Here is a 27,610-nt window from a genome sequence, read left to right on the forward strand (position 1 = left end):
GAAAAAAAATACTTAGATTTAATGAAAAAGCTATTTTTTCATAAGGTGAGGGCCTTAAACGTTTATCTTGAAAACATTAAAGGTATTCCTAGAATTTAAAATTTTCAAATAATAAGTTCATTCTTAAAATATAGTAAAAATAAAAAAATATAAATTGAAAGAAATTTAAACAATAGTACGCCAAAATATTACATATATATATATATATATATAAATCCACTTCCTTACCCCACCATTATTTTCGCAATCGTTGGTCACAGCCATATACTTTTAGTTGCACAAGTGTTTTAAATCTCGAAAATATTTATGTTTGGGCAATGTAACTTCCGGTGAATAGCGAAATCTAACTTTTAATGCGGTCCCCTCGTTATTAAACTACTTATATTTTTCGAAATTTCCAAATTTTGATGTCATTTTCTACTTGCCTTGTGGGATAGGGTATTCAAGTTGTCAGAATATAATGGAAATAATTCTAAATGAATTGCAGCAAAAAATGTGTGCAATTCGATAGGCAGTAAAAGGAAGTCATGTGGTCAGGGTATTTTAAACGCAAAATCAAAAGCATGCATTCATATTTGAACCAATTCTTTTAATTTCAGAACTAAAGTGTTCTTGAAGGATGTTATGAAGCTTAAAAGAGTTACATATTATAGTTTTATAATTAAGCTAAAGGCTGCTTTGAATATTTTGTGAAAGCATTAACTTGGATGATCATGGAATAACGGAAACTAGGTTTGACATATAAGTCATTCAGAAACGTACCTGAAAAAAGCTTGTTATGTGCCTGCTATGATTTAAGGCACATAACAAGCTTTTTTCAGGAGAAGAGTGGTATGAATTCGTCTCGTCGTTTTAAATCAAATAGGTTTGAATTTGCATCAAACTTGTCGGGAATTGAGAAAATAACATATAACCAACATGTGCATGAATTCAAATCCAGATCAAAGCACTAGATTTGAATTTCACCCATCGTCAACATTCGGCTTTCGGCTGTCGAGAAGTTAGAAGTTTCAATATGTCTTACGTAGGATTTCAAATGATAAAAATGAAAATTACTGTGGTTTAGTATGTTTTATGGCTTAATAAGGGAACTTCTGCCTTTGAGAGAATTGTTTCTTATTTAAAGTTGAAAACGTGTTATATTGTTAACAATTATCTGTGCAAGTCTCGAAGGCTTGACGAGAGTTCTTCCAATCTTCTTAGAATCTTACAGTACATTTCAAAATCTAACAGTAAATTTAAATTTTAATTTCAAAATAACGAAACAAATTACACGAATGTGTGAGTATTAATCACTTTAGCATATGCAGTTGCCATGAATTTTACTATTTTTTTAAACTATTGGTACATGCAGTAATATGTTTATTTATTTACTTATTATTGCTGAAAACTGACATTGTGTCTATAGAAATACTTATCTTTAATGTTACAGGCTCAGGAAAAAATACTATGTAACTGCGGGATACTGCCGCTGAATACGTTTGCTCTTTCAGTGTTTAGCAGTAGCAGATAGCTAAGCATATACACATTATAATACATGTCAATAATGGGTGTATATGCATGGGTAATTTTTCAAAATGTTTCTAACTTTATTCACGTTTGAAATATATGTGTAGTAAGGTATAAAGTTTGAAACATTTTGAAAAAAAAAAGCAGATTTAGTATAATGTGCAAAATATGGAATAAACATATTGGTTTTGAATAAAAGTTTGGAAAACTGAAAATATGAAAACTATGTTTTTAGTAAATATAGCAAAAATCGAATATGTTACTTAAGTTTAATTCGTATTTTTAATTAATATTATATTAACTAACATATGACTATTTTATATTTGTTATTCAATTCATATGTTAATTAATATTATATTAATTAACATATGAATATGTTATATTTGTTATTCAATTCATATGTTATATTCCTACTCTAAAAATTGTTTTTAAATGCAATAATATATTGACTAGTTCATAACAAAACAAAATATTTTCTTTATTTGCAAAATAACTTAAATACTATTTTTAGGCAACAACCGTTTTAACAATACCATTTGACAACAACCATTTGACATAACATGACTGTCACTTTGCAGTCATTGAACGGAATTTCTGGAATTTATATTCGAAGCCTACTGGAATGCATTTCGGTTCATTTCCTCCAAAATTACTTCATTTCTACTCTAGAAAGGAGAGTATTCAATTAGCAAGATCAGGAGTGTAAATGAAGCCTTTAAACAGAAGTAATTTAACTGAAGTCAGCTATAACCAAGGGGCCATAATTCTAAGCGTTGTTAACTTCTAAAATATTTCCTATTTCTCATTTAAAACTAGCATTACATTAAAGATATGTATGTTGGTATTATAATAGGAAACTTTACTGCTAAAAGGCATTTACTTTTTATTATTAACATCATAAGAAAGAATTACCTGAGCCCAAAGCCAGAAGACAAATCGTCCTCATGCCTGTCCCAACTTTGACACTTATCATTCATTCTATTCCATTCAACATCTTTAAAACGTGTTTCTTTTCTGTTTTTGTTTCTATCAGATATAGTTTTCCTAAAAATCTTCTTTTTTAAACTTTTTCTTACAGTTGCCATTTACCATTTTCTAAAATCTGTCTTGCTGTAGCTACTTTTCATTTACTTTTTGCGTGATATTATCTACAGAATGCAGTACCCGTCTATCGGACGCTGGACGGCTGGATGGATTTTAAAGCCGTGGGGTTAGATAAATAGAATTTATACAATTATATACAATAATACAGTTATACAATTATATACGATTATACAGTTATACGAATACAGTTATACAATTATATACGATAATAAATGCAAACTGATTAAGCACTATGTAAGAATTATTGTTTAAATTAATCAATAGACACTACTATAACTTCTCCCTTTCGTTTCATCACCAGAATGAGAACTGAGTTAGCGAGTATTTAAGCCGAGGCTTTTGGATTGTAAGACAGTTTCGTATGCAACTGTAACCATGACATACTTTCGTATATATTTTATAATTATGTTCTTGTATCTTTTTAATTTTCCAGTGTAAACTAACACATGACAAATGCTACAATTGCTTAGGCCTGCGATGCATAGCTGCATCTTCAAAGCCTCTTTCCTTGGAGAACCATGAACCCATGAGACACTATATAAAATGAGCCGGAACAAGTCGCACCACCTGTGTGAAATTCCCGATTTAAATAGGAACTTCTAACTTGTAAGACAGAGCGTCTTTCTGTCCCTTGTGGCCACGTTTCATAGTTTCCACCAGCTCTGATAAGTTTGAAATTATTCGGTTTTGTGTTATTGTTGCCGACATTTAAATCTGATACGTCATTTAGAACTTTTGTGCATTTAAATTGAGTTGGGTAAACCTTTGACTACTACTTCATGCTTTAAATTTGAATTAGACTGCTACTTTAGTTACATCGTCATAAATGGTGGTTGATTCCGTTATCAAAAGAAGTGCGTTTATGTTTAAAGTTCTGTTTTAATAAAAAGGTTGTTTAAACTTTTCAAGTCTCTCTAGGTACTTCAGACACAGCTCTAACTCGCTTTACATGCGTTAAGAGTTTGGCACTAGCTTATGTTCCAAATCAGTTTCAAAACAAGCCAAACTGTACAACTATTATAAACCAAAATTTATCTCAAATTATCTCAAACCAAAATTGCTTCTATATGTATGTATAAAATAACTTATATTGCAGATACTGAGTTGCCGTTCACCATAGTCAGTTTCATTTTCGAACATTTTTATAATATTTTTCAGCAAATCACACTTTCTTAAGCCCGAAACAACAACGCCATTTTTTCTTACCAAGGCAGCTGAAAAAGCCAAGTAACAGCTAAATATAGTAAGCATTTTGAAGGGATTAAAAAGTATTACTACCTTAAATACTATTGTGGAAATTTAGTGGTGAGGTAGATGACAAATATAAAAAATAAACTTTATTAATCGAAGCCACATAATAACACTTCGTGGAAAAGCAAGCTGCTGCTGTCTCTACGCATACTGTGCAATATTCCATAGAACACAGAACATAAAATTGCAACTCAGATCTACAAAACAGAAACTTCGCGCGTTATTGTCATAGCAACATCAAAGATTATTTCTCAGTGGAAGAAACCAAACGATACAACAAATGTAATTGAAATTGTACAATAATTGTGGTGGTAGAAGTTACAAAAAGAAAACACACGACAAAATAAATTGCGTGATGAAAATGTTGAATAAACAGAATACATAAAAGTTATATATCGTAGATTGTAGACAAATGTTGAAGGAATATGTCTCGATTTTGTGAAAGTTTCAGGAATAGTTGATTTGGTATTCATAAATGTATTTTTCTTATTGTAAGGTTTAGTGTTTCGGACAACAATTTTATCACTGATAAAAAATGCAGATTTGAGTCGAATAATTCAGGAACTAATAATCAGACAGTTGGATTCTTACTTGCACAAAGACAATAAAGGTTTGTTCAAGTCTCTGAAAAATAGGATACGGACCTGAGTATGGTTATTGAAGAGAAGGCTTTTCAGAAACAATTCTCAGATAAACTCAGATATTCTCAGATCATGATATCAAAGATGGATGAATGTGGACAGATGACAGATTCTGAACAGCATTTTGATATTTCAATGGGAATCAGATATTATGCTATAGACCGTAAGCGATGAACTTATGTTTGTGCCGCGGATGGTGGAGTAAGCTGATTTGAGCACAAGACATCCGAAGGCACCTTAAGGTAAGACCGTATATTAGCTCGGAACAACTTGCTTGGATGCCGTCTTTTAAGGAAGCTTGAATACCTTAAAGTAAAAGAGGTAATGATTCTGACCAGTAAGTGGTTTCTTGACCTTTCTTGTTGTTTTTCAGCTGGTGATGGAACCATTCAATGATTCTATTCGCATGAGGTCTATAGGCAGTGGTACGAATACAATGAATATCCGGCGGGCTGTCGAAATCCCTGAAAAGATCAGACATATCAGACTTGAGAATTACTACAGGCTATAGTGTGAAGCGATCAGTTATGGTCAAGGAGTACTGACAGCCTTCAGAGATTAGGAATATACCAATAAAATCAATGTGAATACGGGAAAATCTGGCATCAGGAAGTAGAAATGTTGAAATAAGTGATTGAGTATGTCTTTGTACCTTAGAACGTTGATATTTTGCATAGCCTTCACGCGGTTCTTGATAAAAGCATCCGTATTATGCTTAATGTAATGTTTGCATGTCGATTTTTGAATTGGCAGATGTACACGGAAAATAATTTAGAAGGTGATATTTTAAATCAAAAGAATGAAAGGACGAGGAGTATTGCTTGTAAAGTCATAGAAGACATAAATATATTCAAGTGGGAAACACCGTTTAGTGAGACTCAAAAAAGGTTTGTAATTCCTTGTTTGTGAGTTGTGCTGTATCTAATTGTTGAAATCCAGAACATTTGAGGGAGAAACATAATGTACTTCTATTCGGGAGAATATGACGGCAACAGCATTTTCCTTGCCTTTAACTGATTGCATACGAGAGGAAAATTAAAAGATATGATCTAATTCAGCGGTTCTCAACATTTTGACTAACGCCTACCGTTTAAACCCAAACTAAAAAACTTTAAAACAGTAGGCGCTCAATCCCGGAACGAATTCTATTGTTTGCTGGGAGAGTCCAAGATTTATAGGTATGGTACGTGAAAGTAGGGATGAGCTAAAAGGAAAAAGGAAAAGAGATTTTGAGTATAGGGAATTTGAGTCCTTCCGGGATTGAGCGCCTACTATGAACGAGCTCCTGCATTGTGAGGGTAGCTAGCGTTTCGTTAGTAAGTGTATTATTTATTATTCTTATTGATTGTCCGCCCTTTTTATTTTACGATTACAATTTTCTACAATACCTTAAGTAAATAAAAACTTTACAGTTACGTATTGTAACTTCATGTAATACTCTGTTACTTTACCGTAATAACAGTTCGAATAAATATTAAATTTCGTTGGAATAAACAAAATTATGTAATTTCGCCAAAACGTTATGCCTTTAAGCAAATTTTAAGTAAGCATACAATTTTACATTGCAATCACGTATTTCTCTACGAAATATTGTTTTTGTTTCATAAATTGATAAAAATTAATCTGTCCTTAAAACAAAATGTTCAATCAAACATGGGGCATAAAAATAAGCAGTGAAAATCCTACCACGGTTCGGGAATAAGTCAGCGAGCATATCCCTTTTTTCCCTATTACCCACTGAAAGCCATTCCACGATCCGTTGGAAACCATTCTGGAACCTTTCCTTTCTATTCCTCTCACCTGCGTATATTGAACTCGCCCAGCTAACAATAGCAGGCGTTCCGAGACTGACGGTCTAGTCTTTAAAACCATCACCACATTTTACAATGATTATTTTCAGTTCTCAATAGAAATAATAAAAAAATATATTTTTCCTTTTTGCACAACCTATTGGCCATTTGTATCAAATATTCACACATAAAAATATTACATTTAAAACTGGCTACCATTTTAATTATCAATATTTAAGTTATAATACTTAAATTCTAAAATTTAGTGCGAAATTTGAGCCTAATCATATTTTTTCAAGTCTAGTCTTATTTCATTTAGTTTTATCCGTAGATCAGGATTCCCTTTTAATTTTGTTCTGTATGTATTTTTCAAATATAACATGCACGAAACTTCTTGTTTACACAAATAGGTTATGCAAAAAGGCAACAAAAATTTAATAGCTTTATGTGAAATTCCTTTAAATTCTTTTTTTTTTTCCTATTCAGTCAAAAGTCAACAGTTTGTTATTTTTTAAATCTTCAGTTACAGTTCGATTACGGGGAATTTCTTTCAAGTGTTCTTTTTCACGAGATAAAATTTCAGGTACATTTGTAGATTTCTAATCCAACTTTCGTTTTTCATAATCATTGGGTATTGAAATTATTTGAAATTATTTATCAATGAGAAACAATGATTTTTAGTAGGATTCTAATTCTTCTTTTATTCTCAAATTAGTTCCGGTTAGAAAACATTGTAAAAGTGGTAAAAAGCTTTATTAGTTCGAGATTTTTGTCATTGCATTTGTTTTATCTCTAATGGTAAACAAATTAACACTTTGTCCTTGTAATCCTAAATTTAATTCAGTTAATGTTCCAAACGTATGAGCTAAATGTGCTACTCGCCAAGCATATTTCAATAAATAAACATTTTTGCAATTCAAATTTTGAATCATAGAGAAAAATTTGAATTTCTGTTCGACGATCAAAAAGACGATTTAAAAATTTGCTTCTGCATAACCACCTTACTTCAGAATGTACCAAAGCGTTCATGTTCACTGTGAAGAAAAATGATTCTAATTGAAAATAGCGCAATATGAGCCCGGAAATGATGGCGCATAAAGTGTAGACATGCTAATAAATCGATCATCTCTAAAAGAATTATGAGATACTATTATCTTTTTATGGGAACTTTCTTTATTTCTTATTAAATAATCATCCATTTCTATCACTACTTTGAAAAACATCATTTATGAAAAATTTTCTGTATATGGATAAACGATTATTTGTGAAAATAAAGACGGATTATTTCGCTAAAGTCTATTGATCTTGAACAAAGCTCAGACAGCAAAAATTTACGGGTGTTATAGAAAAAACATAAACAGAATGTTGGGGTACTTAAATTTTGAATTTAATATTTAAAAATACTTTATCTTTTGCGAACCACCTATTTTTCTCTTGCGTACCACCTGTTAAGAATTTTTGATCTAGATGTCTCAGTTGTCAAGGAGAGCGTATTTCTGCTTTTTATATGAAAGCGAATGTTGGTGCTTATTGGTTCGTAAATATGACGAAGTTTCGACCTTTTAACATGTGCCGAAATTCCTAATAGATTGATTGGCAAGATCTTTAGCTTTGAAAATGACTTTTCACCTTCAGACATCTCGAGAGGAGTTTCAGTAATTTTAGTCGGCAGAATGATTTCTTTTTGTTAACATGACCTTCGAGAAACGTAACTGCACGTGCTGCACGTGGTAAAAATTCCTAGATAAAAACTGAATAGACCAAGAAATCTGCGAAGCTGTGTTAAGCTTGTTAGTCAAGGAAATTTAAAACTTGCATAGACTTGATCTAGAATTGAAGAAAGAGTCTTAAAGACAGAGACTTTAAATCCTAAGATATCAAAGTATGAACTCCAAAGGTACACTTTGAATGTTGTAATTTTAAACCAAAATGATCTAATCTGTTAAAGAGAGCTCGTAGATGTTCAATATGTCATTGCTTTTGAAGGTAATAAAAATGTCATTGCACTTTTTAAACCACTCGTCATCTCATCGCAAACCTTTGAAGAGGTTTTGATGCATTGCACAAACCAAATTGCATCGGAGTGTTCTCGAAAAGTCTGAAGGGTTTAGACATGTCAGTTTTATAAACATTCTCTGGAGAAATTGGAATTTGATGAAATGGTTTGACTAAATTTATTTGGAAAATATGTTGGATGTAAGTTTTATTCAAAGTCTGATGTTGTGCTAGACTAATACGAAGAAATCCAGAGGTGGGTTTGTCTCTTGCACATATCGGTTTTATCATAATATCTATAGTATATAATTTATTTTAAGTAAAATAGATTTTGAAACGTGGAAAAGTTTTAATTAGATGTAAAAATACTTGTTGGAAAAATATGGCTACCAAATGTAAATTAGCTTACATAACTTGATGTAATTTAACAGGGCTCCAAAATGTCAGACCAGCAGACTGCCGGTAATTTTCAGTTAGCCTTATGAACCAGTCTTTTATTTTGTTATTTTTCTTCCAAATTTAAAAAAAAAATGACAGTATTTAGCAGAAACTACATTAAAATGTTTTCTTAGTAATATGAAGTTCTGGGTGTGACTCTATTTTGTTTGACAAATATTTGTAGGTAGAAAAAGTTTCGTTGTTATGCTTTCAGACAGGTTAAGGAAGCTATCAATGGGCTGTGTCCTATAATGCACACTTGTTAGAGATTTTAAAACTGTTAGCTAACCGAAGCCAGATATTAAATTTATGATATGCCTACGCTACATATTTTTACAATCTGACAGTAGCTTTATGCTTTCTTGTCGCACATCTCTGATTTTGATGTTAACCTTATAAAATCGGGGTCACAGCTGTGAAAAGACGACTCCAAACTTCTGAGCAGGAGAAGACGGTTAAAGGCTAAACTTTTATTGCTTTTAATAAATAGGCCTATCAGTTCCAACGAGTATTCATGGTTCTGTGTTATCTGTTATAAGAAGTGTGCTGGTGTAGAAATGGGATTAAAATGTATTTTTGCGAAAAATGCAATTGAACTCATTAAGAATGAATAATTGATGCAGTAATTTGTGTAAGAATTATAGCCTAATATTAATAGTAGGCTTAATAATTATTTTATGTTATTTGAAGTTTTCAATTTATGGTTATTGTTCTCTTTATTCTAGCCTAATTACAAATTATCCTCAAATTCTCATTTTCTTTAAACTGTTTCTAATAAAAGAAATTCAATGTTATTAGAATTATTTTATGATTATAAAGCCTAAACTTAGATCCAACTCCTAATTCCTTGTAAATAATGCGGACCCATCAGTATGTTTCAATGCATTTTCAATGGCGTGTTAGTTTCTGACCAGCATTTTATGTTTAAAAATCATGGTCAAAACCTTTTATTGACTTAAGATGATAATGTATTAAAAGGAAAATAGCTACTGGCCCATTAATAGGAACTCTCTGTCTCAATGAAGGCGATCGTTTTTTTTTTCCATTGCGCCAGTGGCAACTATTTTTATTTTCTAATATTTACTCAACATTTTATAATTACAACGTCTATTCCCAGATATGTGTAGTATGGAAAGTGATAGTTACATTAACATATACAAAACTGTAAAACTGCTCCAATTTTAAGGATCATTTTGTAAAAAGTGGCGCATCGATAGCAACATTTCCCTAAGATCCACTATAAGTGACATTGAAAAATGATAAAAAATTTGTTTTGGGTTTAGTTATGAGATTTATTTGCTAACTTAAAACATATGTGTTATATCATGCTTGTACATTTTAAAAGTAATCATCTCATTAGTATTTCTGAGTTCTCTTCCCTTTCCATAAACGATAATTTTGTTCACCGTTTCTATGTGTAAAACGTTTTGAAGCTACTTTCCACGTCGAGAGTTTTGAGCTTGAATAACTTTCTTTTCATACCATATATAAACATGTTTCTTCTTGTAAATTTTGCATTATTCATAACACTCATTGTTATTATAATTACCATTAATAAATTATGAGGAAAACTAGATTAGTATTTCTGTATTATTGGCAGCGTTCTCAGAACCTTTTTGTTTAGTGCGTTTTTATGTATAATAGATTTATGCATTTTAATAATTATTTTGTTAATATTACAGATTCTATGTTTCCATGTTTAATACTGACGGTATTGTGTGGTGTGGTTCTTGGAACATGCCCCTCAGAAGAGTTAATAGCTCCTTTCTGTAGATGTCTAAGTTATGACACATTTGCTATGTTGGCTTGTGCTAATATTTTCAATGTTGCGGATTTATATCAGCCCATTATATCTACAGTAGAAAACGGTTACAAGTTATATTCACTTGCCATCAACAATTCTTCTCTGCAGTATATTCCTCATGATCTATTTAAAAATACCGGATTACAGAAGGTATTGAAATTATATATTTTATAACTTTTTGTAAAGTAATATTAATTGGCTAAATTTAATAATATTATTAATGTCAAACAAAGTAAGCATTTTGCAATAATTAATTTTTGTGCTGTTGCATTACAGCTGGTTCTGTAATATTACAAATTATCATAATTTGGAAGAAAAATAAATGATTTAATTTTATATTTAGATCCCCTAGAAAAATAAGCACATATTTTAGTGTTTATTTAATTTGTTATTACTATACATTCATCCATATATAGTTTCCTTTTTGAATTATAATTGCAGTATACTTTATAAGTTGATTAGCAGATTATATAAAGTTCAAAATGTTTAATTTAATCCTAATCATCCAATTTTTATATTTCTAAAATAAAGCGTTATATTGTTACATTTCAATGTAAGAATGAAATAATTTCTTAAAAACTCAAACTCAAATATGGAATTTTTAATATCTAACTCATAAAGCTAAATTTCATTTTACTTAATGCCAAAGGTACTGTTAATCTCAATTGAGTACATCAAAGCATAAAACTTATTTATTTTATTCTCTACACCATGATATTTAGTACATTTAATACCATGTTTCACGTTCGTCTCATTTATTTACAATATAAAAAATTTGAATTACTGTGCCAGTCTAAAATCAAATGAAATACTTAATCTAGGTTAATGAAATATGATAAAGCACGCAAGGGCTATCTACCTAAAGGGAGGGATATCTTCGTGAAGAAATTTCCAAAGAAAATTGGCTCATGTTTACATTACACACAGAGAAAAACAACTCTGCATTAAACTTGTTCTTCTGGAATTGAACGCGAGAGGAATTCGGTGTATTCAGTGGTCTTGAGCATTCAGTTACTAGCGGGGCTGAAATCAAGCGTAAAAAAGTAGACATATAAAACTATGTTATTGTTATTAGAACCACTATTCACTTATTAATCAATGCACTGAAAAACGACATTAATTATCTGCTCTATACTTGCGAATAAGCATAAAAATAGGATGGTTGGGTTGGTTTGTCTTAATTGATTATGGCAAAGCACACTAGAGCTATCTACCTAAGGGGAGGAATGCCTTCGTAGAGGACTTTCTAAGGAAAACTGGTTTGTGTATACGTTCCATATGGAGAAAACTATGAAAACGCTCAAAACATAGGATGGTTATAAAGTGTGTCAGAAAAGACAAAAAAAACCATGTCGTTGAATGGCTTTGTTCTAGCACATGTGCTTTGGCACAATACCTGACTTTTCCTGAAAATATATGCATATTTATTTCCACAATACGATTCGATCTCACAGAACTATCTTAAATTTATGAAGGTTTAAGGGGACTGTAGGTTCTCAACACAACGAGGTCAGAATTAGCTTACATTCTGTTTCCTTGAGGTTTTCACATCTAATTAGTGACAAAAATTCTTAATAATCCTTCTAATAATAGAATGTAAATCACTGAATAAAAATATGGAAATGGAATAGACAAACGCGCATCGCTGCTCATGATTTTAGCAAGTAACGTCTCTATACAGGAATGAGATTTTAGATCCACATAAAGAATATGGTCCAGTTAAATTTATGTACTGCTTGTGGACTGACATATATTACAATATCTACAAAAACAATAAATTAGTATATACGCTAGTAGTTTTCACCTGAGTTATCACAGGAACTTTGTATTGGGCGCAAAAGATGCGTATTTTTTTCACATTTTCTCTGATACATGGAGCTATTACTACCTTTTTATAAGAATAAATTAAGAAAATTAATAGTAGATATATATTATGCGATATACCACATTTAATTAGTTATTACCTTTTTAGATGGCGAGGTTAATCTTTACTCTACGGTTCCGCTTGGCGAATCGTTGACTTTTTGACGCCAAGATCGGCGCCACGAAACCCCCTACAGAAAATGAAAACAAAAAATCAAACACTTACACAAACTCGGTGTCCATGCACATATCGGCCTATTTTAATTAAAAAAAAATCAGAGAATTGCGCAAACTAGGCATTGCTGACTAATTTAACTTATCCTTGTACACATCGACCTATTTTAACTTAAAAAAACAACAGAGAATTGGACAAACTAGGCATTGCGCACTAATTAACTTTATCATGTACACATCGATCTATTTTCACTGAAACAAACTCAGCTAAAACAAAGTTAAAACTATCATGTTAAGCAGAAACAAATAACACATAGACACGAACAAATAACCCAAAATACACAAACACAGAGTAATAAATAACGAAAAATACATATTTCCTAACATAAAAACATTAAAGAACAAAAATTAACACCAATAAATAAAACGTCAATTCTTTAACATACCTTTTGTTCACGTGCATATCTGAATTCCTCCCAACATCATCTCGTCCACGTAAGCAATTCAAGATTGATCTTTGGATTATGGTAAGTTGGTGATTTTTTGGCGAAAATTTGGCGACTAACTCTGCTACAGCAATACTCTATTTTTTTTTTTTTCGCCGCCATTTTGTCTTCACTAAGTAAAGACATGTTTCTTTTCTTTTTATTTACTCAACACTTTTTTCAACAATCTACTAGCCGAATTACACTTATGCTAGAAATTTTATGTAACAAAACTGCTTAATCATGACAAATATTAACTGCAAAATTGGGAAAAAGTGCAGAATCGCAAACTCCTTCCGCGTTTTTCAGAATAGCACATACAGATAAACCATTTACACGTCGACTTATTTTTACTTAAAAAAAAACATCCCAGAATTGCACAAAAATGGCATTGCACACACTCTTAACTTTATCCATCTACACTGCTATTTTATCATAAATTACAAAAATTTACACGAAAATGCAGGAAAATTTTGTGAATCTTTAAACTCGGTAAAAAGCACATACATGAAATTACCTGATCGCGAAAAAGTATATATCCTTTCCAAGGATGAACATTTCCTCGTATAAAATAAATAAAATATCCAGAAACCTTTACTACTAAATTATCTATTATATTATAAACGTCACCAACGAATTTATACCGCAAACATTAAAAATAGTTACAAATACTTAGTGTCAAATATTTAAATTATTTCCATACACGTTTACTTCAACTGAAACGTATACCAAATTGCTACAAACATAAAATTCACAAAATAACTATCATTTAATTAAAATATAACTAAACATGTACAAATCGACTTATTTTTACTTAAAAAAACATCCCAGAATTGCACAAAAATGGCATTGCGCACACTCTTCACTATATCCATGTACACTGCTTTTTTCTCATAAATTAGAAAAATTTCACGAAAATGCATGAAAATACTCAACGTATACTACTCAAACGTATTCCAAAACACTACAAACATATATCTCACAAAATCACGATCGTTAAATTAAAATACAATTAAATTAAAAAACACTACTTAAAATATAAATAAGCACATACAATTAAATTAATAAAAATTAGATTACAATCCTAATTACTTTAAACTAAATCATTGCTAATAACAATTTTTTAATAATACCATATTAATTTATTTACTCCTTACATTTAGAACAATGCATAAAAATAATATCCTCAAATGATTAAAAGAACTAACTTACCTAATCCTCTTCAGAATCTTCATTACGTGGCACGCACACTTCCCTACAGATAGAGTTCCAATCGGCTGCAGTACTACTGCTTATTTCTAAATCCGAAATCCAGTAGTCAACTAGCAGTTTATTCACCTAGTAATAAGAAATTAATAAAATTTCACCCATACTCAAACTACTTTCAGCAAACCACGCACCCTTCCTTACACTCCATTTCACAAAATGTCCATTTTCACCAGATTTCTTGCACCGCCATTCAAACTTATCTGTAATATCCTTCTTTTCACACAATCTCATTTCATTCCCACATTTTGGACATTCAATACTTATCCGCAATTAAACCTACAGTCATACACCATTCAACCAATTCTTTTGAATTATAAGATAAACGTGTAAGGATCTTAAGTTTTACTAACGTTTATTTTATTTTAAATCTTTACTATCACTTCTTATTTTCTACTTCTGGCCAGAATTAAAAGCTTTAACTTATTTATGCAAATTTGTCTTGCGAACACCAAGTACTTAAGTTGTGGCTTTTTGTCAAGCGAGAGAGAGGAAGGAGTTAGTAGAAGCAGGCCGCTTGCCTTAGCAGTTTTACTCGGTTGCTGGTTGCCTTCAAGGCCAGAGGTTTAATCCTCTTGATAATTTTAAACGTATGGTAGTGTTAACAGTTCTCTGTACTACATACGGCCTTTCTGTTAATTTACGGCCAATCTTCAAGTAGCCGCTTGTTTATTAACCCAAAGTTAGTTTAGTTAGAATTTAGTTAATATTTTTATATTCTTACGTTCAGACCACAAGTGGTTGGTCTCTGTATTCCGAAGTCCGGAAATCATTGTAAAGAGAGAAAAAATAAAGGGTTTCGTATACCCTTCCTGTGTATTTTGTCTACTTCCCACATTTATTGAACATAGCTTTAGTAAGCTCCCTGTTCCGAGACAGGTCATATAATGTTCCCGAAGCAAGTAAGGAGGAACACTGAACCTGATAAACGCATTAAAAATTTAGAATTCACTTTAGATAGCGCATGCAATCTGAAAATTAATCAACACTATTTCACACAATACACAATGAAGCTTAATACAAAATAATATAGTACTACAGATATTTTTCCAAATTTACCCCCTCTTCCGATTAAAGAACTATAATTCGTCCATTAATGTCACATGACATATCTCATGATCTCTCATTTCCCTCACACATAATAATGCGTAATCGGAACTGAGTACTTCTCACATTATTACCAAAGTCCTTACCTACCTTTATCGCCTCCAAAATGTCGCCAAACTACCTGTTACCATATTCCAAAGATCAGCAAAATTCAATTAAGTATCTGGTCGTTTCGGCTCATCCGCTGTTAAAAGTGGATAAATACGTATAATAGCGTCCAAAAAACCATAAATCCGTTCCTTCTATTTTATGTACTCCTTCAGAAATTATAGTCGTATCCGGAATAATATACTCATTTATAACACTAAGCAAAATTTTAGAAAGCACTTTCATAAAACATTACGGACGTACAACCAAACACAGCAATTCAAAATCTCTGGTCTATACGAAAGGGTTACTATTAAAAAACTATCCAAGGTAAAAGTATATTTTAGGTTACCCCTTGGCGAAACTTGGCGATTTTTGGCGGTACATGGATACCGAGTTTGTGTAATTCTTTGACTTATTTTGTCCTCCGTACATAAAAGGGAATGATTCTATTAATTAATTTAGTAATCTATTAAATTTTTAATTCCATTCCATTTAAATTCCTTCCAATTTTACAAAACAAAAATAGAAGTTACCTTTAAAAGTGGCGTTTTTATGAGTTGTTCAGCCATACAGATTACGAATATCGCGTAGCATGGCCAGAACATATATATCATTTTCATTAATATATCTCTTCCATTTTACTTTGCGAGATAACGTGGAGCACTCGCCAGTGACTGAGGGGTAACGCGCTGCACACTGGTAGTTAGGTGCATCGCTCGAAACCCAGCCAACGGGCTGGTTGCTTGGGCGTTTTCGATGCTTTTTCCACGTGTAATATAGATACGAGCTAGTTTCTGTTAATAAGCCTTCCACGAAAGCATCGATCCCCTTAAGCAGATGGCCCTCGTGCGCTCTTTCCTAATACAATAAATCAAAAACTGAGATGAACTGCAAGAATTGCCGTGTGGTAGTTCACATGCTGTGTAGAATTTTTAGCTTCAAAATCTTCCAGCAGGAATTTCACTTGTTTGAGTAATTAGTACAATCTGCAGAACTGAGAAGAACATTTGAATTCCGCAGACGTTGCTAAAGGAAATGATCAAAATGACAACCAATTTTAGTGATGCCGCCTAAAAATGTAAAAAAGGCGATAAATTGCATACTACTTCATTACCTAGTTTATTATACAGCAATTATGCGTTCACATTTTCAAGCATATGACAAAATTTCTAATAAAGTGGCAGTCATGTATGAGCTCTCGGTGGGACATCTTGCTTTAAAAATGTGCAGTGTTTCGTGATATTAGATATAACGCCTTTTGCTGGCAACTACTTGAGCTAAAATGATCACTATGTAAAAATAACCCGCCAATCTGAGAAAATTTCAAACAGAAATCGTACTTTCGTACATCTTTTCGTAGTTTTTAATGGAATTTTAAAAATGCTTCCAAGTTTATGTATCCTGTACTTCAATATTAAATCTTTCCTAACATCTCAGCTGTTATCTGTGTTTAGGAAGTCAGGCGCTATACAACTTAATCGAACTAGCAAAGGTATATAGCAGAAAAGTTCATTAAAATGCTTTAGAATTCACCAATAAAAATTAACAGTAACAGTCGCTATTTGCATTAACAAAGAATATTCCTTTCAAAATTAGTTCTCTTATTAATTTATATTAACTAATAGTGAATTATATTTACATATGGATTTATAGCGCCTAACATGTTGCAAGGAAATTTAGAGAGATACGTCTTCAGCTTCAATTGAATTAGCTAGCTTAATTTGAATACTGAAACAGAATTTCGCTCAACATATTACAAATTATCAAAACATCGGAAAGCAGTTTGTTGAAGAACCGAATGCTTACGGGTTCAAAATAATTAGGAGAGTCATATGTGAATTTCTTCCCTATTAATTAGCATTTAGCGAATAATTTGCACACGTTTACATTTTTTAAACGAGCAGGTCCAAATGTAATGTCTAAGGGATGAACTTCCCAGAGAAAAACAATTAAAGAAAATTAAAATTAAATAGAGAAAAAGAATCTTTAATAAAATTAAATTGCTTTACAAACGCAGTACACAATAAAGGATTAACTACTTTTATAACCTTTCAGACATTGTTAGACTAATAGGTTCTGCTCAAGCATTTTATATACAATTTGCCATAAATGCTATGTTAGGTAAAGGTAGGTGTGGTGTGGTGGTGGTAGTGTATTTAATTATGGCAAAGCACACGAGGGCTATCTGCCTAAGGGGAGGGATGCCTTTCGTGGAGGACTTTCTAAGGGAAACTGGCTCGTATACACGTTACACATGGGGAAAACCACGAAAACGCCCATGCAGCCAGCCCGTTCGCGGGATTCGAACCTCGGACCGAACTACCAGTGTTCAGCGACTTTACCGCTCGGCCGCTGGTGGGCCTCTATGTTAGGTAAAGAACTCCTGCGTTTGAATTTCTCTTTGAATGTCTGGCTTACGATCATTGGCTATATCGCTCAGAATCCTTGCCATGTACTAGGAATGATCGTCATGCTCACGGTGCTAGGAATATCAGCCTTGCGCACGGACGGCAAAGGAGAGTCACATCAGAAAGATAAACGACTGCAAAAGACACTGAATAAAAAAAGGACTGACCCCTTTACACAATACTTGCTGCGAAGCAGATACGAGGAGCAATTTTCCGTCATGTAAATATTTATTATTGATTATAATATTAATACATAGTTAATTTTCTGTAACAATTAATTGAAGGAAAAATTATAGGAATCTATGTAAATTACAAATCAGAATGAGAACATTTCCGATGAGATCATAAGAATCTGAAAAGTTTTAGGAATGACTCTGGAGAAAGACAAATTTACTAAAAATATTAATAATACATGAAGTTCATTAACTTTAAACAAAAAAATCTGATGTGTACACCACATGACTTCCTTGTACGTAATATTAAATTATACGCATTTTATCTTGCATTTCGTTTAAACTTATCGGATTGAATTAAACCTACTTCTCCGACAGCGCATAAACCACAACAGAATAAATGCATTCTTTAAAATTCACTCTATTTGTTTACCATAGCGACACTCTGGCGCTAGGTTCACTTAACAGTATTATATTTCGTTCATATTATAACTTAGAATGCTCAAAATTTATATCATTTAAAGAATTATATAGTCGTTGCCACATGTTCTATTCAAATGCTATAATAAAGCTAGAATGATGTATAAAAGAAATTAAGCAAACAAAACAAAAAAGAAACAGTCTTTCACAGACGATTGAGTATTTCTCATTCAATTAATTCAGTTCTCACTTCGCGACAAGGCAAAAGTACATAAAAACTCAAAATATCTGTATTAAAAATCACGAAGTAAATCTTAAACACTTATTTCCTCGAAAACATTCCAGAAAGGATTAAGCATGATTTAATTCGCAATAATAAATGAAGGCAATATCTTTGTTGTTGCAAAGCTAAGTTTCTCTAGATCCACTATTCTGCTATTTTAAATGTAAACAAGCAATGGCCGCCATAAAAAAAAGGCTTAGCGGCACTTAAACAACTTTAAAATTGTTGATAATTCTAAACATATTGCATACAGATTTACTAAAGGCATAAAAAACTCAACCGGAAAATAAGAATAACATAATTCAATCATTTTTAAAGCAAAAAATGTACAATTTACAAACATATAAGAGTAAACAAACTGAGATCACTGAGCCGAGTAACAGAGTGGATATATATATAAATGTATTTATATACGTTTGGCGCGGCCGATTGCAACCAAAATACGAGGTGCACATCTACATGTTATAGTAGTCCTATGTACAAAATTTCAACGTTATGAGGCTACTTGTTTTTGAGTTATGTTAAATACGTACGTACGTTCCTACAGACCCACGAAAAATTCTCTTCAGAATTCATTTTAAAGCAGTTTTATAATTTTTTTGGAGGAAAAGAGTGTTTTATTTTGTCTTACATACAGATATCACGCAAATACATCGTTAAATTGCATTCGAAAGCGGTCAAAATGGATATTTTCGTTGAAATATGCTGCCTGAAACTTTTCGCGATTACAATATTTCCTTTTTACTTCTTACAAGGAAGTAAAGGCTAGTTTTAATTTTAAAGGCAAAATCCTATTCTCGTTAAAAATGTTATTTAGTTAACATAAATATATTATTTAAGAAAATTTTGCTGAAGAATACTTAACATGCATATTTACGCGATTACTATATTTAGACGCACAGCAGTGTGTCGGAAAAAATGGAACAGACAGCAGCAAGACACCAGCCATGTGTATCTTACCCGAACGATTTCGAGCTACTTGCACCCCCCTCCTAATCATTCAAAAACTGTTAGACCTATAAACGTGAAATTTTGTACTTTTAATAGAACTCCCTTGAACACCCAAAATCCCAAATTTCAGTCATTTACCTCTTACACAGTTATATAATTATTAAGGTCTGGAAAGTGTCATTTTTATCACTCAACTGACTGACTCGCTCATCAAAAATCTAGACCACTTCTAAAGGACTTCGATACTTGAAATTTGGTATCAAGGTGTAGGCACATACATGTGTAGGGACATTAGGTACATACAACGGAAAATACCTAAAATTTAAAAAACCTACATAATTATTGGGGTTAATCCAATAATACTCACAACGGGGATTTGACAACGTCACTAACAGATGCCGTTGCACAGATCGACGGTTTCCGCTCCACTCAGATGCTAATCAACTTGCCCGAAAGTGAAGAAAAAAAAAGGGCAGAGGTAGCATGCAGGACCGACTCGTTTTCCATTTTGGTAGTGGTTTCGTGCCTAACAGCTTTCAAACGATAAAAGCATTACCGTTCAGCAACTCAAATTTAAATAACGAAACAGATGCCAGATGCAAATAAACCAATGGAAAATTTAAGAAAAAAAAAGGAAATGTGAATATATATTTTAAAATCAGATTTGAGCATTTGTATTGTTTAATAATTAAAAATAGCTGTTTAAACTTATTGTTTACATTTTTTCATCCTTTTAAAAATCTAAAATTTGAAAAATCTATGTAATTATCGAGGTTAAACCAAATAATACCCATGGGGTTTGTCAAAAATTTAATAATTAAGAAACTGCTAATAAAATGAAATCAATCCAGCGTAAACCCAACATTTCTATTGTTGTGGCAAATATAGAAATTGTCAATAAAAAGAAACCAATGCAGCGTAAACGAAATATTTACACTGTTATGGAAAATATAGAAATTGCAAATAAAAAGACCCAGCGCAGCATAAACCTAAGAATAAAAATTTGATGTGTACCACCACCTGACTTCCTTGTACTGAATGTTAAATTGTACATATTTTTCCTGCATTTAATTTAAACTTGTTTCCTCAATTTTTATTAGATACAAATTTCTCATTCAATTAACTCAGTTTTCCCTTCGCGATAAAGCAAAAATACATAAAAACCTCAAAACATCTTTATTAAATATTAAAAATATGAAACACCATATACAGTTAAAACAATTAAACAAATTTACAATACAGTTTCTACACAAAAACAAGCAATTCGGCCAGGGTCCAAGAAGACAGATTTTTTTCGGTGTAAAAAACTATAAGTTTCCTTTTAATCCCACTCGGCAAATACACACTGAACGTTCAAACTATTCTGCTAAGCTTGAAATTGCAAACAAATATTGCTGCTATTGCGAAATATTGTTTAGCCGTACTTAAACAACTTTTAAATGGTTGATAATTCTACAACTATTGCATGCAGATTGACTAAAGGCATAAAAACCTTAACCATAAGATAAGAATAACATAATTCTATCATTTTAAAAGCAAAGAATGAACAATTTACCAACATATAAGAATAAAAAAAACTGAGCCGAGTAACAGTGTGGGTATATTTAAGCTCTTTTGGTGCTGCCGATTGCAAACAAAAAGGAAAGGTACACAACTACATCTTATAGCAGTCTTATATACAAAATTTCAACGTTCTGAGGCTACTCGTTTTTGAGTTATGCGAGATACATTTATGTATACGTAGGTACGTACAGACGTCAAGAAAAAATCTGTTCTGAATACATTTTAAATCCTTTTTACAGCCCGTTTTGTGAGAAAGAGTCCTTTATTCTGTTTTTACGTACATTTGACACGCAAAAGCATCGTTAAATCGCATTCGATAGCGGTCAAAATGGATATTTTCGTTGAAATATGATACCCGTAAATTTCGCGATTACAGTACTTCCTTTACTTCGTACAAGGAAATAAAAATTGAAGGTCACGGACTTGTTTAGACGCACCTTCATTTAAGGGACTAACTGAGAACATAATTTTTAATTTAGCGTTTTAAAAATTAATGATATCATAGCAACAACATAAATGTGAAAATGGTGCCAGGTTTGGGAGAAAAGACGTTCGGGGTAGTCGGTGTCACCGACACAAAAGTTGAGATCTAACGGATGGCAAGTTCCATAGCAGTTTCTTTAATCATAGCTATAGGAATGTACCACGTTCTTCAATTCATTTAAAAAACAATTTATTACGTTCTTTGATATCGCACTTCAGACTTTGCAAATTAATTTCTAATTGGAGAAGTCAAAATTTTTGAACGTAGTTTATTGACATTAAAAACTTGCCAAATTAGATATCCAATATCAAAGAAAGTATAAATTGGTTAGTTGAATCATGAGTAAATGCAGGAAGCTACAGATTATTAATACACGCGTTCTACAGTATTTTAGATTTCGTTGCAAGTGATGTTTTGACTGGACAAACAAAATAAAAATAATAAAAAAAAATAAATAAATAAAACCCACAAGATGCACAATTCTAAAGAAGAAAAAAAAAAAAAAAAAAAAAAAAAATCATTTAGTGCAAATTCTTGAAAAATTCGACAAAGCTATAAAATGTACATTTCAGTCTCCGTTCCACAAGTTTGGATTCATGAATCAAAATTAAATTTTCATTTATAATACAAAATTGGAAAATACATGTTTTCACTTTGTTGCGCCACTTTGAAGTTTGTATATATAGGATGGCTAAAGTTATCCTATTTAGATTCATATGGATGATGGAGGAAAGGAAGTCTGCAATAAAAATTAACAGTTCAAATTTCGACAGACAGAGATGGCTCTATTCATGTAGTGTGGAAAGACGTTACCCAAATGTGAAACGTCCTTGGAAGCCAGTAATTAATACCATGAAATCATTATTCACCTTGCCTTTACAGAAAAAAAATCGAGCTTTGCTGATCGTGTTGTTTAATTAGAACGGCAGTAATTTTTCAACTGTACTTAAAGCCTTTGAATGTATATCAGCTCTTGAAAATAGCCTTGAGAATATCAGTCCTTGAAAGCCTTATGAACAGGGCCTATCTCGAGGCAGGGTTTGAAAAAGATGAATACTAAATTTGGAGAGGTTTGGAACCTGCGTGTTCTGCGAGAAAGAGGACGGAAATGGATTTCAAATGAAACTGTGGAAGAAATCTCTTGTCGTAATCGAAAGAATGTCCGGTTCCCAATATTCTTCGAAAAGTGCTGGAGCGGTGTCATGAGATTTGTCTCTCCCTTGGTCGACAGTACGAAAGTTTTGCGATCCGTTGTAAAGAGGTATCCATAGAAGATCCAAATTCTCCAAGAGCTGCATCCTGCAAACTCGAACCAAAGTACTCATTCTCCTACAGTTTTATTGGTCGGAATAACCTGTGACAATGTATGACATTAGCAGAAGGTTCGCTTTTTACTATACTCTCAAATCTTTCGCAAATGAAGTACTTTAGGTCCTAAAGTTGTGCATAAAAGGTTTCTGTATTCTGATTACACTATGGTATGGTCTAAGTTTCTTGGTTCTTTTTCCTTGACATCTTTGGCTCTTTTTTTCCCCTTCAAATGTGTATCTCCACGGGTATGCGGTACTGCGATTTCTTCAGCAGCACGTCATTTCTGCCTTGTTTCTAGAAGAACGAGAATGTTTAAACTGTTGTTTGCATGCAAGCTGGTGCACCGCCTTACATTGCCAGAACAGCGAAGGTATTGCTGTGTGCCAGATTTGAAGATGATAGGGTAATTTCCAGAAGTTCCCGACTGCTTGACCTCCTTGTTTTCTGCACTTGAATCTCTGTGACTTTCTGTTTTGTGGGAAAATTACTGAAAAATCATGTCTATGGAGGAAGCGTATAGACTGTGCCTCAATTGAAAGCAAGAATAAAGTCTCCTGTTGCTGCAATTGATAGAAAATCCCTTTGTGCTACTGTTGGAGACGCTATAACACCCTTTGAACGAGTGATTGACGCAAATGGAACGCACATTGAACAAACTCTGTGATTAAATAAAACTTTGTGTTTCGAATTTTTGTTTTTTGCTCCCCACACTACTCTTTCTTACCTAATGGTCGTAGTTTGAACTATTATCTTTTATTCTACCTTTTTTCCATGGCCATATAACGTATATACCCAGTCTCAACGAAATAGGTCTACCATAGCGTGCTTTACATAGATATAAATAAGGTAACTGTAATTATAACCGTTTTGTACTTCGTTGCAAATTAATACATTGGTTAAGCACGCAATGTAAATTAGCAGCTTTTGAAAGCATAGTTGAATTCGAATTGCTGAAAATCGCTGTTGTCGCAGATCGCAGTATGCAAAACTCGTATGTTATCAGTCAATAACTATTCACTGTCCAAACATATGCTAAGTAGATAAACGTTAAAGACGAAAATATTCTAAAGGGTTTTAAAAGGTTAATTTAAATGCTACTACGAAGTGTTTATAAATTTCATAGGATAATTTGTTATGTATTTGCCTTTCTTTGGCTAAATGAAGACAAATAATAGTAAGCGTTAATATGTTATCGGATGCATTGAAATATAATAGTCAATCAAAGATGCCGTTCTTTTCCTTGGTTTTGATCATTCAACAATTTCATGAATATGGGCACACTTCTAAACAAGTTAAATAGTTTTCTAAATACATGTAAGGACTCAGCCAACAGTTACCATCTCTTCTAAAGATCCGTATATTGCTATAGAGATTAAGCGTGGTGTTCAAGAGACCTTTACAACTGTTACATTTATGACTTCAACGTAGCTTGGTAAAACAATTTTTGGCGAAGAAGGCTTCACATGAAGACACTATATGCCCTAATATCAAGTGTTTGTGTTTCACTAACCATCAATCGAGAGGTTCAAGATTAATGTGGTGTTTTCAAAGTCTCAGTTGGACTACCTCAAATTGGCAAAACATCCTATTCGCTGATAATTCCAGATTTGATCTCGAATCAGATGATAAGCATGTAAAGCTCTGAGGAGAACGAGACACATGGAATCGGATCTCGGATATCATCGATTATTCCATATCTAAAGGTGACAACATCATGAAGTGGGCTGAAATTTCAATTGGGTGTTCGAGCCAGGGGCATGTATTTGAAGACGCTTCTGTCACGACTGTTGATATCTGAATGAAGTCTTACACTACACTCTGAAACTCTGCGCTGCAGTAGATGGTCCTTATTTTCTCCTTATGGATGATAATGCTCGACCACATCGAGCCATCATCGTTACCTTAAATCAAGTACCTGGCATATGACAACATTCTTCGTATGCGTAGTCGCCGTATTCCCCAGCCTTAATCCTATTGAAAATTTCCGAACTGTTTCTGCACGCTTAACTCTTTAAGCCACTCTCAGACTGTTGGTAACTGCCTTAATGGAAGAATGACCGTTGCTAGCAGCTGCGATATTTGATCCCAGGGTAGTCACATATCTTATTAATGTAAGTTTTGCTTTCTGCTTTTAACTTTAAAGGTCAGTTTGTTAATGCCCCAAATGTAACGACATAGCATAACTTACAAAGATTAGATATTGTGTAGTCTACTTACATAACGCTTCTTTTATCTTATACCTACATTTGCCATCTTCGTGTGGAATTAGATTCTAATCCAAGTTTTACTCTTTCATTTTTATTGATTTTACTTTCACTTGTTTAGCTTTTGGAAGCGAGCGTACAGTCTCTAAATATTTCGTTATATTAATTATGCGCAATTTCATGAACATTCCATAGACCTACTTTAGTTATAAACAGCAGTGCCAATAATATTTTACATTTACTGAAAATCTCGTTTCCTTTTCAGTATATATGCTCCAAGAGATATTTTCTAAAATAGATTATGATTTAACATGTTTTGATGAGAAATAAATTTAAATTTAAATTATTGAAATTAGTATAATATGTTAAATATGTTAAATACATTACATTATTGAATTTAACTCAGCCCGTTATAATCGTAGTTTTATACATTTTAGTGAGAGGGAAAACATCCCGTCTTTCTAGTATTAAATACAGTTCTTCAAGATCCAAAATGGAATGCCACACAGAGGATTAAATTTTGCCTCGTAAAAATGTGTAAAGTTTGAATTAATTTTCGAAAATTAAACGTTAAAATTATTAATAGAATATTGAAGATAAATGTACAAGAGTAAACTCTTAGTTTCTGATTTTAAAATATCCATTAGTCCAATAAACCTGTGCACATTTAAGGCCTTCTAAAAGTTGAGAAAATACATGAGGTGAAAATGAACTGGGTGAAAATATACCCAGAATATGGGAATCCATATTGATGTTATAGGCAACGAAAGGGCCGACATGCTGACTAAAGGGGCTGTTATGCGTAATTCTGGGGATGCGTTCGATATTTAGGCATCGAAAAAAATTGTTATTGGGTAAGATCAAGGATTTCTATTATTATTGCTGAAAAGGGAAATGGAACATTTAGGGGAAAATGAAAGATTATTTGTTGAACTACGAAGTTTCTAAAAATACGAAAATGATATGTGATTTTGATTATAATCAAATAATTACTGGACACGGCCACTTTCCGGCGGACCGGAAAATATTTAATTTTGCAAAGTAATAATCTTTGTGGTGCTGAAGGCAATGCGCGACATTTCGTCGAAGACAGTGCATTATTGTCAGAGGTTAGGGAAAATATAGTAACATAAATGAATTCTATTGCCGCAGGAAAGGGTTTAGATTTGCAAAAGATTTGATGAACTTTCTAAATGATAATACAGTAATACTGGGAATTTGGGTTTGATGTTTTTAACTGTATTTTTGTTTCAATATGTGTTGAGTGTGCTACATTAACAACGAGGCCAATTATTATCGACCAGGAGGGTTGCAGCGCACTCGCATATTACATTATATTACTAAAGCCTACATACTTCTAAGTCATTCCATGTTTTTTGTGATACATTCATATATTACTTGATTTATATTTCTTATTGCCACTATAAATTTGCTTTTCAGTTTTCGGGCAGTTATCAGAAGAAATGTTTATATTCTAATGCTAAGTCACTGGAGTATTTTCATAATGCTGACCTGACATGCACACTGATACTAATGCACTCTTCTTTTGTTCCTTTAACATATGAGCTGGAGTTCAATATATCAGGAAATATAATGATTTTATAGCTGGATCTTATTTATCTTTTACTGTTTTCTAGATTATGCTATTAGGTACTCAGCTTATGTCTCTGTCAGATGATGATTTGGCGTTCGAAGGTCTGGAAGATTCATTGATTGAAATTAGAGCGATTGATGCTAACTATATTGCTCAATGGGACTGGCAGCAGTTGCGGAACATGAGAAAGCTTCAGTTAATTGACGTCAACTGGATAGTCATGGGAACAGTGGAGTTATTTCCAGAGCTACATGACTTATCAACTTTAGGAATTATTAGAGCAAAAATTTCATTAATCGCAGATGACGCCTTTTCGAGACTTCCAAACCTCGAAATTTTAAACATGAAGAATAACGATATTACGGAATTAAAGAGAAGTATGCTACCAAACCCAGCTACGAAATTATTTATATTAGATTTCAAGTAATTTCTTATCTAATGTAAAAAATTCTTTTGTTGTAGATAATGATAAAAGGAGATCAGTTTCATGGATATATAAATAACATAGCAAGTACCACGTGCGTCTAGTAGGATTAGATGAATGAAAATACTCCATGAAAATGAAGCAAATTTTATATTTGTGAAACTTGAAAGGAACGGGAAAATGAAATGGAGAATTACATTAAAACATATATTATCAAATTTTTTATCACTTTAAGACGGCATTATTTGAAATTTTCTTATGACATGTGATTGATTTAG

The 27,610-nt window shown here is 32.4% G+C and overlaps 1 protein-coding gene and 1 long non-coding RNA gene across 2 annotated transcripts in view; one reads left to right on the forward strand and one right to left on the reverse strand.

The window, feature by feature from the left end:
- LOC118183774 (uncharacterized) overlaps window positions 1-27,610 on the forward strand; it is a 61,302-nt gene that overhangs the window by 21,437 nt on the left and 12,255 nt on the right. Inside the window, exons 3-4 of the mRNA XM_085824873.1 lie at window positions 10,411-10,682; window positions 26,952-27,331. Coding sequence (XP_085680999.1) covers window positions 10,416-10,682; window positions 26,952-27,331 — 647 coding nt within the window. The 5' untranslated portion in view covers window positions 10,411-10,415. The remainder of the gene's footprint in view (window positions 1-10,410; window positions 10,683-26,951; window positions 27,332-27,610) is intronic.
- LOC146994943 (uncharacterized) lies at window positions 4,010-14,442 on the reverse strand. The gene is made up of 3 exons (XR_015043388.1): window positions 14,267-14,442; window positions 12,497-12,586; window positions 4,010-4,969 (listed from the first exon to the last, which is right to left on the reverse strand). It is a non-coding gene; the product is annotated as an uncharacterized LOC146994943 (long non-coding RNA).

This window comes from Stegodyphus dumicola, chromosome 10 (genome assembly GCF_044657685.1).
Source record: "Stegodyphus dumicola isolate Sdum_Otavi_A_Nest chromosome 10, ASM4465768v1".
NCBI lineage: Eukaryota > Metazoa > Arthropoda > Arachnida > Araneae > Eresidae > Stegodyphus > Stegodyphus dumicola.